This window comes from Vanacampus margaritifer, chromosome 20 (assembly GCF_051991255.1).
Source record: "Vanacampus margaritifer isolate UIUO_Vmar chromosome 20, RoL_Vmar_1.0, whole genome shotgun sequence".
Lineage (NCBI taxonomy): Eukaryota > Metazoa > Chordata > Actinopteri > Syngnathiformes > Syngnathidae > Vanacampus > Vanacampus margaritifer.
The window spans coordinates 7,348,246-7,360,736 of record NC_135451.1 but is presented as its reverse complement, the minus strand read 5'-3'; the positions used below and the strand labels follow the sequence as shown (position 1 = coordinate 7,360,736).

Below are 12,491 nucleotides of genomic sequence, written 5' to 3'. Positions count from 1 at the left end.
AATACGTAATACGTTTTTGGGACCATGGCTATATTTAAAATAGAACACTTTTATACGTTTTTGGGAGCAAATGAGTTAAACAATATTTACATGTTTACTTACTTAAATTTAAATTTTATTGGTATGGCAGGCCAAATGCTAAAAATATCTTAATCTTCTGGGCCCAAAAAAATTCTCATTTAGCCTAAAAGTGCATTTGACGTATTTGCAAGTTTGTTTTAAAGTATTTGCCAGTCAAAAACGTTTAAATTGGCAGTTCCAGGCTTCTTTAAGAAACAAACAGACCAACTAAAAAAACAAGTTTACATTTCTGTACATTTGTATTTAAAGTACCTTTAAACTTCTTGGGTAAACTTTGAGAGGGACTTTTCCTCTTACATAAGTATCAGTTCTCACTGTCACACTAGTGGTGGCGCAGCGCTATGTGGAGTAATGAGTGAGGGAATTCAACCCGACAACACAGCCGTCACAGTTCCACGCTCTCCCATCGCGGGTGTTGCCCAAATCTACTCAGGTGCACATAGCGCCTAGGTGGGCCCGGCGGTGGCGTTATTGCCTCGGCGACCTGATAGCACCGTGACAGATGCTCGGGCCAACTGGAGCTGGCGGCTCGCTGTGGGGAATGTACGACACAGTTGCGACACACGCTTGCTGAACACCGTGTGCTTGTGGTTAGAGCGCAATGTGCATGCCTGCTTGTGTGTTTGGAGAAGAAGAAAAAAAAATGTTTTGAATGGTTTTAGCGTGAAACACAGCCATGTCCTTCCAAGATACAAATAGTTTCATAAAGTTTGCATTTTGGGTTTAGCTATCTCCCACTCACACACATATATAAGCAGAGGACTAAGCTGGTTTCTGACAACTTTTTTTTTTTTTTTCCCCCACTTCTTGAGTTTTCCCTCCATTTATTTCAGAACAGACATGAGCAGAGCGGCAGGCACAATAAAAAAGGAGGGTCTTTTTTTTCTTTTTTTTTTAAAGGCTCCTCTGTAAAAATATTATTAAGCATCGGGGAGCACTACAAGTGCACACAAAGTGACATTGCCTTTAGTGTTTTGTGTCAAAACCTCCCAGGGAAGCAGAAGAGCATTTGAATGAGTATTAGAAGCACTTATTGAATATGTGGCTGACCTTGGTTGTTGGAATTAAGGGCATGTTTAAGGCTCTAAAATCCCCCATTGAAATGAATGGCGGGCGACCAGGGGTCGAAATTCCCCCATAGGAATGAATGGCGTCGACCAGGGGTCAAAATCCCCCATTGAAATGAATGGCGGGCCACAAATTCCCGAAGTCCACCTAAAATAACCCTTTTGAGCATTGCACCTTATCTCACACAAAACAATTACGCACATAAGGAGCTCATATGAGCTTTTGTCTGTCATGAGGCGCGTTCTGCTACAAAAAGGCAGTTGTGTTTATAGAATTCTGGTTAATGTCGTGGGTGGAGACCAAATTATTGATTGACTATGGTTGTCGCATAAATTAAATTGAGCTCTATGTATCTGCATGTGTCTGTGTGTGCGCGCATGTGGAAAAAAGGTAGCTTACCTGTTTTTCCGCAGCAGCCCAGGCGGCCCAAGCATTCTTTATGAGCGCCTAGACCGCACTTGGAGCATAAGTAGCCCTGGATAAATACGCCCCTGCAAGACAGGTGACAAGGACATTTCACTTTATTAACATTTTTCACTGCATGTACAAGAACGCAAAGATTAGGAAATGTACGTAAGAGCAGTTTACACAAGCCTGTCAACAAAAATATATTTGGGGGGTCGGACTAGAGCAACAAAGGAGTGTATTTTAACCCAATTGACTTGATCATACAGTATACGACCATATTTCCCCAATTGGTGACTTCCACGCTAAGAGAGTAGTTGTAGTGGCTCAATGAATTGATGGAAATAATCAGCTCCTTTTCCATCAGGAAAAAAACGGTATAATCTGAGGGGGAAAATTAACTCATTCACTGCCATTGACGGCTATAGACGTCAAAAATTAATTTGAACTATTTGTATTAGTTTAACATTTTTTTCCACTTTTGTTAACAAGAGTATTGAAACCTAGATATTTTTTTATTGCACATTTAGAACAGATATAAATTTTGTTATTAATTGTGAGTTAACTAGTGAAGTCATGCGATTAATTATGATTACAAATTTTAATCGCCTGACGCCCCAAATTTTTAATAATGTTTTCTTTTCTTTTTTATTCATTTACTGCCATTGGCGGCTATAAACGTCAAATTAATTTTAACTATTTCTATTAGTTTAACATTTTTTTCCACTTTTGTTAACAAGAGTATGAAAACCTAGATTTTTTTTAATGTTCATTTAGAACAGATATAAAATTTGTGATTAATTGTGAGTTAACTAGTGAAGTCATGCGATTAATTATGATTACAAATTTTAATCGCCTGACACCCCAAATTTTTTATAATGCACATTTAGAACATTTTTAAATGAATTTATGGCAGTGAATGAGTTAATGTAAAACACCACAGTGATTGTAAGATTGCCAAATTAAGTGGTGGTGGGTTCGGTCTTGAGTTATTCATTCCGACTCATTTGAATATAGTGCAAGATGCCATTTAAATTAAGAATACTTTTTATTAACATATTACAGTAAATTAGCAATTATTCTTGAGATAGACTTTTGTATAAATCAAGGTCAAATTGCTCAAAAAATTTAAAAACAAATTTCTCAGTGTGTTGTGAGTGGGTAACGAGTGGCCTCTTACCTCAGTAGCATGTGGCAGGAATTGCAGGAGGTAATTTCTTCAAAAGTGTGCATACGAAAGTCATGGAAATTGTTGCTTGCATTCTCTGGATGAATGTTGGAGCTAAATAAAACAGAATAAAGACACTTCATTAAACTTTTGTTTTGGGCATTCAAATGAATCTCCAAATCCAACACTAAGAACAAATTCAAAGTTAATTATGGTGACAGATTTAAATTTCCACAGCTTGTTACTTATTGGATTGTTTATACCAAAATAACACTATTTTTGTTTATATATATTTTTTTCGATTGATGCAGATTTATATTGTGTATGTGTGTGTGTGTGTTCTTAAGACTTTTATCAATGTCATCAATCAAAAGAGAGGCTGTACTAGAAGAACGGGACAAGCAGCATGACATTTGAATGTGTGACAGCGCTCCGCACACGCATGTACAAAACACACTCACATAGTATACCGTACTGTACATACAGTACTCACATGGCCATGCCAAACTGCTCCATCCACTTCTTCTTCAGCTCTTTGGTCTTGAAGAAGAACTCAAAGCCGTTCTGGCCCTGCTTATGAGTGAGGTAGAATCCGTAGGACCACTGAAATGGGAAGCAAAACAAACGTATGAGAGCAAAAGGAGACAACAAAGGCGACTGAATCCATCAGGTGAAAGACAAAGTGATAAGGAGGGGAGCCGGGATGCAGAGAGGCAGATGGACGAAAAGAGATGCGAGATGTGTGTGAAAGAGAAAACGATGCCTCGGGGTGGGCAAACAAAAAGGGTAAAAGTTTTGGAGGGCTGCAAAAAAAGACAAAGGGAGAAAGACGATGAAGAGAAGAACCCAAGTGTGAGGTATCTTTGCCGTATCACTGCTGGACATCACACAGCACGCTCAAACCTAAGAAAAATTGTCAGCTGTACCTCACACTAACTCCAAGGCTAACTTTGACTCTATTAGCCTTTGTGTCGACATATGCCACTGTTTTTCTTATTAATAGCACTAAACACATGCTTGTGAATGCATTTTTTATACTGTAGTTTATGGTTTCACTTTTCATCATTACAAAAAAAAAAAAAACCTTAGAGTATTCACGGAAGCGTATCTCATCTTTACCAATGAGAGCAAAAGAAGCAATGCACTACAAATGTCTTCCCAGAGGACACACAGGCCCAGGCTTAGTCAACATATACCGTAGCTAGCTGCTGTTCTGTCGGTTGTTTTGTCTTATCGCTTAGCTTTAGAAATCGAGGAACTGTCACACTATCTGCTGTAGTTCCAATCTTCATGAGATCAAATACAAGCATTTGAATATGGTTACCTCATTTGGCTAAATAAGTTGTACAAAACAAATCTTAACATTGCAGTTCTACAACCCTGTAAATTATAGCCACAAAATAGTGTTAAATCATAATCTTTCAGTCGCCGTCAATAAAACAATAATGATGATGATACAACAACAAAAGTGTCGCTGTCTTTAAATAAGAAAAAGCATTAACTATTATAGCCAATAGTTATTCAATGAAATTCTTATGTGTTTTTTTTAATTCAAAATATTCATTCATTCATTCATTCATTCAAATGTTGTTCTGATTAATTAAATTGACGAATCACATCACACCTTATATTAAAATTCAATTTCAAACAAGTCGCCTTATGAATTACACGCAGCCACATTAACGCTGACAACCACAAAATTTGAAGGGTAAATCACAAAATTGTCTCAACTTTAACATGCTGTATCTTGGCTGAGAACTCATTTCTTCACTGGCAGTGGAAATTACTGGCATAGCTTAAAAATGAATAATTATAGTGAACATTTCAGTCATGTTAGAATATTGTAGTCTGAATATGTGGTTTGCAAGTTTCATGCTCTGTGTTTTACGTTGTTTTGAATATATATTTTTTGCTTCATATTATGTTTTGGTTCTTCTGTGTCTCGCCCATGTCTCTTCTCCTCGTTTGTTTGTTTTTTGTCTCCGGGTGTTCTCGTCAGAACTGTTCATTGTGTCTACCAATCAGTTTTGTCTGTCTTGTTCAGGTGTGCATCATCATCTCGTAAATTTGTTTGTATTTAATTTTCCTGGGTTCGTTCAGTCTGTGCTCATTCATTGTTGAGTCAAGTCATGTTTTCTGTCACGGTGAGTGTTTTGTTCCTTGTGTAGCTTTGAATCTTGACTTTTTTTTGGGGTGAGGGAGCTTGTTAATTAAATATTTTGATTTTTCCATTAACGGCATTTGCCTTTTTTTTTTATAAATAACTTTTTGTGAATGCACCTCTTTTCCTGCTTCACTTCTCCATCTCTAAAGGAAAATAAAATAAGAGCAATTGCTAGTAATTGTTTACCATCTTGCTGCCAATATGAAACTACAGTAAATAAAGGTGAAATGTTGTCCATCAATGCTGCCCAGGTAAAAGTGCACCTGAACTTGGAACATGAAAACAAATGATTACAAACATATTTGTTGAAAACCAACTTTTGTGTAGCTGCCAACTTTGCGGCATCACAATAGAAAAAGAAACAAACCTATCCAACTCTGAAAGGTCAACAACAAAGTCATTTGTTCAAGCAACACTGCTTGCAATAACACAGCCACACTTATTGTTTATCAAAAAAATGTCAACTGTCGTTGCCCCTTTTCAGTTTTGTGGAGATTGACACCAACACATATTTCTTTTTGATCTCCAGTGCAAAATGTGTGCGTGTTCTGTGTATTTTGACGTGCAAACCTTTCGGGTTTCCTTGTCTGACGTGGGGTCGTTTGTGATCTTAAAGAGGTGCAGGTCTATCACGTCTTTCATTTCATAGTTGTCTCCTTTTCGCTTACAAACGATGACAGCAGCATCAAACAAGAAGATATGCCTGGGGTTAAAAAAAAAAGAAAAAAAGCACACACTGTAAAATTGCGTTGCAAGCATTGGAAAATATAGTAAAAGATGTACAAGTTAAAAAAAATATGTGTGGAGAAATATAGTTTGAGTTTTGTGGTATAATACCTAAATTCCTTTTTACAGTATATGGACAAAAGGGCTATTAAGTTCTTCTTGGTCCATTTACTCTATTCCAGAATACTTTCAAAAAAAATGTGTTTTACATTAGAGTTCACAAATTTGTATATGGTTATCAAGTCCAAATATTGTATGCAGTCTATTACATGCACAATATACACCACAGTCACAACACTATGACAACTTGAAAAATATTTATCGAGGACAAATGCTGTAGCAAATATTCAGCTTTTAGTAATAGGTTGTCATTGTTTGAATTGGGTTTTGGTTAGTTTTGTTGTTTTGTTTCTGTGAGGGGTTGGGTTAAGTTTGTTTGATTTTGTCCTCAAGTCTCTTTAGTTAGTCATAATCTGTGTTTAGTTTTGTTATCCTTGTTTGTCTCCACCGGTCTCGTCAAGCCTGATAATGTCCACCTGTGTTTGCCTGCCCTTCCTCGTGTGTCAACCAATCAGTGCCCTCAGCCACTTGTGTCTTGCCCAGGTGTGTCTTGTTTTGTCAATTAGTGTTTGTGTATTAATGCTGCATTCGCGGACGGTCAAGTTTCAAGTTCAAACCAGGAAGTGTGTACGGGGGTGCCCCCTTAAACTCGGAATTCCCACTTGTGAAGTTGGGGGGGGAGAACCCTGACTTCACCAACGAACTACTATGTGATGTCACTCTACAATGGCGACCCCTTTGGAAACAAAGACTGTGAATGATAAAACACAATGTACTTGAGTGTAAAATTAGATAGCTGTCTTCATTCATAAATATTCGACATAACTCCATGTAACACCACATGTGTGACAGTATGCCGCTGTCTCCCTGCATGATTTTATACGGTGAACTACTAAACTGTAAGAAATGCTTGATGAAGAAACGCTAAATGAAGCAAAATTGCGATAAGGCAAGTTTGCTGGAGGTCAAAATGAGTTTTGAGGACCAAAATAAAAAACAATGTATTCCTATGCGCCATTTTAGTTTCGAACGCTTTCAGGTCGGAACTGGGAAAAAACAACTCGGATAAATCCGACATCCGACCAGCCTCGAATGCAGCATTAGTCTCCCCCACATCTTGCCTCGCTTGCCATTTGGACTTTGTTGTTATTGTTTTCCGGCCAGTACGATGTTTGCCTCCTCGCTTTTGTTTTATTAAAACCGTGTTTGGACTCCAACTCTGCCTCCTCGCTCTGCTTCCCTGCATTTGGGTCCCCAACCACCCACACACCCTAACATAGGTAAGGTAATGCTGTTAAATGTTGCTATTCATTAAACAATGTTCCTCATTGTGGTTGTATTTGCAGAAGTGTAGAACTGCGCTGCATCATAATGAGACCTGTGTGACATTTTGTTTATCACAATTGGTTACATAGTGCGATAGCAAAAATATTGACCGTAGCTCTCAGTATGATGTCGTCCAGTTTTACATGACTGCAAACTACAACCAAAATATTGTGAAAATAAATGCCTCTCTGACAGTGTCAATCAAAAGTGACCATTATTACCTTTAGTAAAGGCAGGACATTTGATACAGTTCTTGTATAAGATATCATGACATTGTATTCATAATGTTACAGGAGGTCAGTGTGTCTATATTTTATTTGATTCTATTTATACATACTGCGTATTTTGAATTTGTATCAACACTAGAAGGAACTTTTAGTCGTACAGTCCTTTCATCTGTCAATCAATCAACCACTACACTGCTACCTACAGATATCTCACCTGTCCTGTTTAGCTCGTTTGTCCACCGAGGACACCTTCACCTCCCCGTCACCTTTGGGTCTCCCGTAGTTACTCAGAGGCTGATTCTTGAGAGGAACAAAGCACAATGACGATGAACTGAACCGAAGAGAGGATTTTATTTTATTTTGAATTATGTGGTCTGCTTACTAGGTTTTCAATGGATTTCTGATACTGATCTATTTCTCGCAGTGTCTCGTTATCTCTCTTGACTTCATTGACATACTGAGACAAGTCCTGCACACAAGACAAGTATTAAATGTTGGTGTGTCTTTATAAACACAGCTCTTTCAAATTAATGGATAGGTTATGTACATTTATAACAGGAAAAAAAATCTATATACCTTCATGGCATCTAATGCTTTCCGGAGATTGCTCTTTTCTGCGGCGTCGCTAGTGTGTTTAACGAGCTCCTGTTGGAGAGTAACAAGTTAGTTAGACTCAACAAAACTTCCAGAGCGGCCCGTGGGAACACGCCGCTCGCTTTTTTGTGTAAGAAAAACTTAATTATCCACCGGATGAACGAACACAATCATGTTCCCCAAGATTGCATATGGAAAATCCAAAATACTTCTTGTATCGTATCTATGAGCAAACATATTGCTACAAAAAAGTTACGTCGGATCTAGATATGAAATGGAAAGGTTAGTGTAAAAAACTAACAAAAATAACGTGTGTGTGAGTGTGTGTATCTGAGAGAGAGAGACAGTGTATCTGAAATTGCTTGCCAGTGCCATCCTGCAGCATAAACAAGACATCTAGACCGCAGCAGTGGCGGATAAGGAAGGATGCCATGCATGTCCTTCTTCCACGCCAGTAAAAACGTCCTCCTCCCTCATGCACACACACACAAACACACAAACACAATGAATCCCAGAGAAAGATATGTATATACTGTATATGTTTGCTCGGTACTGCTCAAATCCCCGACGTCAGTCATGCTCAACCAGGCATTATTATCACTGGCAAGATGGTAGGGTTCTCTTTATCAAACCTCGCTTCCACCTGCGCGCATCTTCAGAGATACAGGGCAAAGGGAGTGCACAAACAGATAGTCAAGGCCGGACATGATTGGACTCAGTGAAGGTAGGGGGAAGAGCACCGGGCCAGAGAAGAGAATATAAAACACAGAAAGACTCATACAAGAGACTCTGGCTCACAATGTGAGGAAAAGTAAACCTGCAAATGCTTTGGGAGAATTATAACAGTGGTTCGTACTACACTGCTTATCATAGCACGCCCAAGTGCTTCAGAAAAGAAGTAACTCATTCATCCAGAAGAAGGCACACATTTTGTTTTAATTTTGTTCAAATCTGTTGTGATGCCACTTAAGTATGACTATTTAAGAATAACATATAAATAAGGGTAGCCCTTTATGCACCACAGTAGCAATATATGTATTGCAAGAAATAATTCTAAAGGCCAAACCCTTTTCTCTATTCACCCAATTTATGATAACAAAATTCCTATTTTACATGTGTAACTTATAGCAAGGCTATTCCTGAATATAGAAAACTAGGATGGGAGAATCGGCAAGCCCGTATCTTAACACCATCAAACACCTAGACGCCCTCTAACCTCACCAATACGCGTCAGAATGCACAATTCCTGTGGACACACTTCCATATCTTGTGCAAAGTATATCCAGAAAGTGGAAAAATGAAGAAATAGGTGTGTAAGTGAAACCGGTGTCCCCAATATCTTGTCAATTGAGTGCATTTTCTCTCTCTTTCTCCAAAGTACAAAAAAGATTATAAAAGGTAGAGAGCAGCGCCTCTAGTGGATATGAGTGTAAGTGAGTTCTCCTCTGAAAATACTGCATAGCAAATATAAATTCTATTTTGATTAAAAAACAAACAAACTCATATTTACTGACAAACTGTCATTTACTTGGCCTTCATCAGCATACTCAATAGCATTGGCTGACTTCTGGGAAAAAATAATAGGATACAAAAACAAATCTGGAATTATGTCATGAGCCGTTTGTGATGCACTTAACAAATAAATAGCTCGTCACTGATGTTCAACTATTCATTGCACCCAAAAGTAAAGATACAGATCAAATTAGAGCTCTGCACCTGCAGAAGGAGGTGGTACTTCAAGACCCGCTGCATGGGAACCAACAGCAGATCCCTCAGAGGGAATTTACCATAGTTGGCTCTGTTTGAACACTCCTGTGGAAAATAATAACACAAAATAGAATGTTTTAGGTAAATAAATGAACATAAACAAGAACATTTTCAATGCGTAGTCCTGTAGAGTGTATTTCTCTTTAGACGATGCAATTCTTTATGTGTACACTTGGAGGCACTGTCTGGCTGTTTAACAGAGACGCTGGGAAAAAGCTTGCTGGAAATACAAGTTACAGAATTGATTGAAAATAATAAACCCTTTTACCTCAAGCTTCATGCGTACGTCCTCTCTGTCTTTACATATACTGTCAAGTGTGGCAATGGCTGTCTCTACATCACTGCAGTATTTCCCATAGATTAGCAACCTAAAATAGATCAAAGCATGCATTTCAGTGAATAAGGTTAGGAATACATGAGTCTACTTTCAGTGGATTTTAAGATGCAAACTATGCATTGTACCTTTCTTTGAAAGAAATAAAGATCTGGTGAAGATTTTGGGCACTTCTGTGTTGGACTGAGTCTTGAATTTCGTGCAGTAAACATTTGTGAACTTTCCCTAGGTCCTGAAACACACAAAAATAACCACACTTTTAAAATTGCAGCTACGTCCTGCATTAGTTGCATTTACAGTAAATGTTATCATTATATACCAGTAACAAAAATAAACTTGTAACTAAATATTTGAAGTTTTAATAAAATTTGGGATAGAGCAAATTATTGTCAGAAAAAAAGATGGGTTTGTATTTAATGCGTATTTTGTTGTGTGTGCAAACTAAGTCAAGCATATAGAAGAAATGTTCGGTGAAGTAAGCAAGAGGACAAAAAAATTACGACTTACCGGTATATTCACAAACACTTTCTCCATCTCCGTCGTGGATAAAAACACAGACAGAGGTGTTATAAAGTTCTGCGGTAGAAAGAAAAAGAATGCATTGAGAACAAATCCGCTCCCTCTAGAAAAGAGTGCGCGAGTCATTTTGCAAGAGGTCATTATAATACGAGGCCGAGTTGCAAAGTCGCTGCTGTCAGCGAAAACAAGGAGCTGTCTGGGTCAAGACAATAATCTCATTTTCAGAGTTTGCAATTTAATGATTTCCTCTCGGAAAAAGCTTCCACCTCCTAGTCACCTCTCCACCTCAAAGCAGCGGGCAGGCGCGTTCTAAATTACACCATCCACTTCATATTGAAAGTCATCTACTGCCGCACTCCGCTGGGAAATCAAGAAGGGTCTTTTTCACGCTTTGAACATAAACAGGAGAGAGAGAAAGACAAGTACACTGAATGGGTCGTAAGAGACGCAGCCTCCCACCATCTTGCCGGAGTGCACTTCAACATTTTTCTCATAGAAAAGCGCTCCCTTGGCTCATTACAGGCTACTGACTAAGAAGTAAGATTTTTAGATTATACAGTCATTGGACACAAAGAGATCTGATACATAAAATAAAAAAAAACCTAGATAGAAAATGTGAAAATATGCTGAGTTTAGTTTGACTGGTTTAACAATTAAATTAAGAGTGTGGTTGGAGTGAGGCATAGTGTAAAATCATACTGCAGGTTTTTCTAATATTTTGTTGCTTTCTCATGTACCTACAGTAAATATCACCACTAAGATGTGGATTTTTTTTTTTACGCAGCTCTTCAATACACAATAAATTCTGTAGAGTACATTTGACTCTATTTAGAGTGGGATCAAATAGACTCAGTTTTAGAGTAATATTTACACTTGGAAGAGAGTAAAATAAAGAAGAGGAAAAAAATTATTAAGTCACAAAAGGGTTGAGGAACAAACTCACGACCTTCAGCTTATGAGACTGTCAAACTACTACCTGAGCTATGCCCCTCCTACAGTTTGCTTCTATCCAAGAGACTAAAAAGGGAGTAGATCGGCTGTCTGAAGCTAAAGAGTGTGAGTTCGTTCCTCAACCCTTGAGTGACTTTTTTTTTCAATTCTACATTTTACTCTCTTCCAAGTGTAAATATTACTCTAAAAAACTGAGTCTATTTGGTCCAACTCTAAATAGAGTCAAATTGGCTGTGCAGGATGATAATTAGATGAAGCACAGAAATCCACAAGTTAAATTGAATATGTTTTGATACCACTTTGAAATCACAGAAAATTCGGCGTACCTTTTCTATTGAGTCCAGTGTGTCAGAAAATTTCTCCTCTGTCTGCTTGATTTCTGTCAAACAGCAACTTCTGAGGTCAGCCCCTGCTTGTTGCTGGAACACCTGCAGCCCCGCAAAAACAAAAACATACACATAATGTATACACAATTCACAAACTTTAAGTTCAGTCACGTATGCAGGTTGGATTCATTGCTTTCAAAATAGTATATGGGAAGTAAAATGTAAAACAACTATTGTAATAATATTGTGCATTTTAGTATCAGTCCTTACGAGAACATATACATACAAGCAAATTAAAATCCCTAATATTTCCATCCACCGTTTTTTTAAAATAAATATTTTAAATAACACAAGTATAATCCAACTTTTGTGCATGTGAGCATAAATTTAAATAACGTGTGAAAAGTGCCTGATGTAGTTGTTGACTCATTGTCATGTGACGTGAAATCATGACTGGCAGGAGTGATGTGATAAAAAGACTGACCGGGGGAGCTACGGCTTCCGTTTTCATCAGGTCTTCATAGATTTCACCGCCCTCTTCGCCATCATACACACAGTCATACAGATCCTCTTCATCTTCTACTCTGTTCTCGCTGTAGCACACATGCAAAACACATGTACTTTTATCAGGCGGCTGCTTGCTTTAACAGTGAATTTTTGAATACATTGCAAGCCTTAAAAATAATCTCAATCAAGCAGCCTTTAGTGTAATAGTGTATAGTAGTTTTATTTTGTTTATTAAGAGCCCCATTATCTCCTGGCACATTTCAGGAGC

General features: G+C 38.0%; 1 protein-coding gene across 3 annotated transcripts in view; it reads right to left on the bottom strand.

Moving 5' to 3' along the window:
* vav3a (vav 3 guanine nucleotide exchange factor a) overlaps nucleotides 1–12,491 on the bottom strand; it is an 84,297-nt gene that overhangs the window by 29,076 nt on the left and 42,730 nt on the right. For all 3 annotated transcript variants that reach the window (XR_013289625.1, XM_077553846.1, XM_077553847.1), the window contains exons 5-17: nucleotides 12,201–12,309; nucleotides 11,717–11,818; nucleotides 10,428–10,496; nucleotides 10,049–10,152; nucleotides 9,855–9,954; nucleotides 9,536–9,631; nucleotides 7,802–7,870; nucleotides 7,608–7,694; nucleotides 7,440–7,525; nucleotides 5,457–5,589; nucleotides 3,216–3,325; nucleotides 2,735–2,836; nucleotides 1,549–1,640 (exon numbers count right to left, since the gene is read on the bottom strand). Coding sequence is in view for 2 of the 3 variants with exons in the window: in XM_077553846.1 (XP_077409972.1) it covers nucleotides 1,549–1,640; nucleotides 2,735–2,836; nucleotides 3,216–3,325; nucleotides 5,457–5,589; nucleotides 7,440–7,525; nucleotides 7,608–7,694; nucleotides 7,802–7,870; nucleotides 9,536–9,631; nucleotides 9,855–9,954; nucleotides 10,049–10,152; nucleotides 10,428–10,496; nucleotides 11,717–11,818; nucleotides 12,201–12,309 (1,259 nt within the window). In the remaining variant the exon portion in view is untranslated. The remainder of the gene's footprint in view (nucleotides 1–1,548; nucleotides 1,641–2,734; nucleotides 2,837–3,215; nucleotides 3,326–5,456; nucleotides 5,590–7,439; nucleotides 7,526–7,607; nucleotides 7,695–7,801; nucleotides 7,871–9,535; nucleotides 9,632–9,854; nucleotides 9,955–10,048; nucleotides 10,153–10,427; nucleotides 10,497–11,716; nucleotides 11,819–12,200; nucleotides 12,310–12,491) is intronic.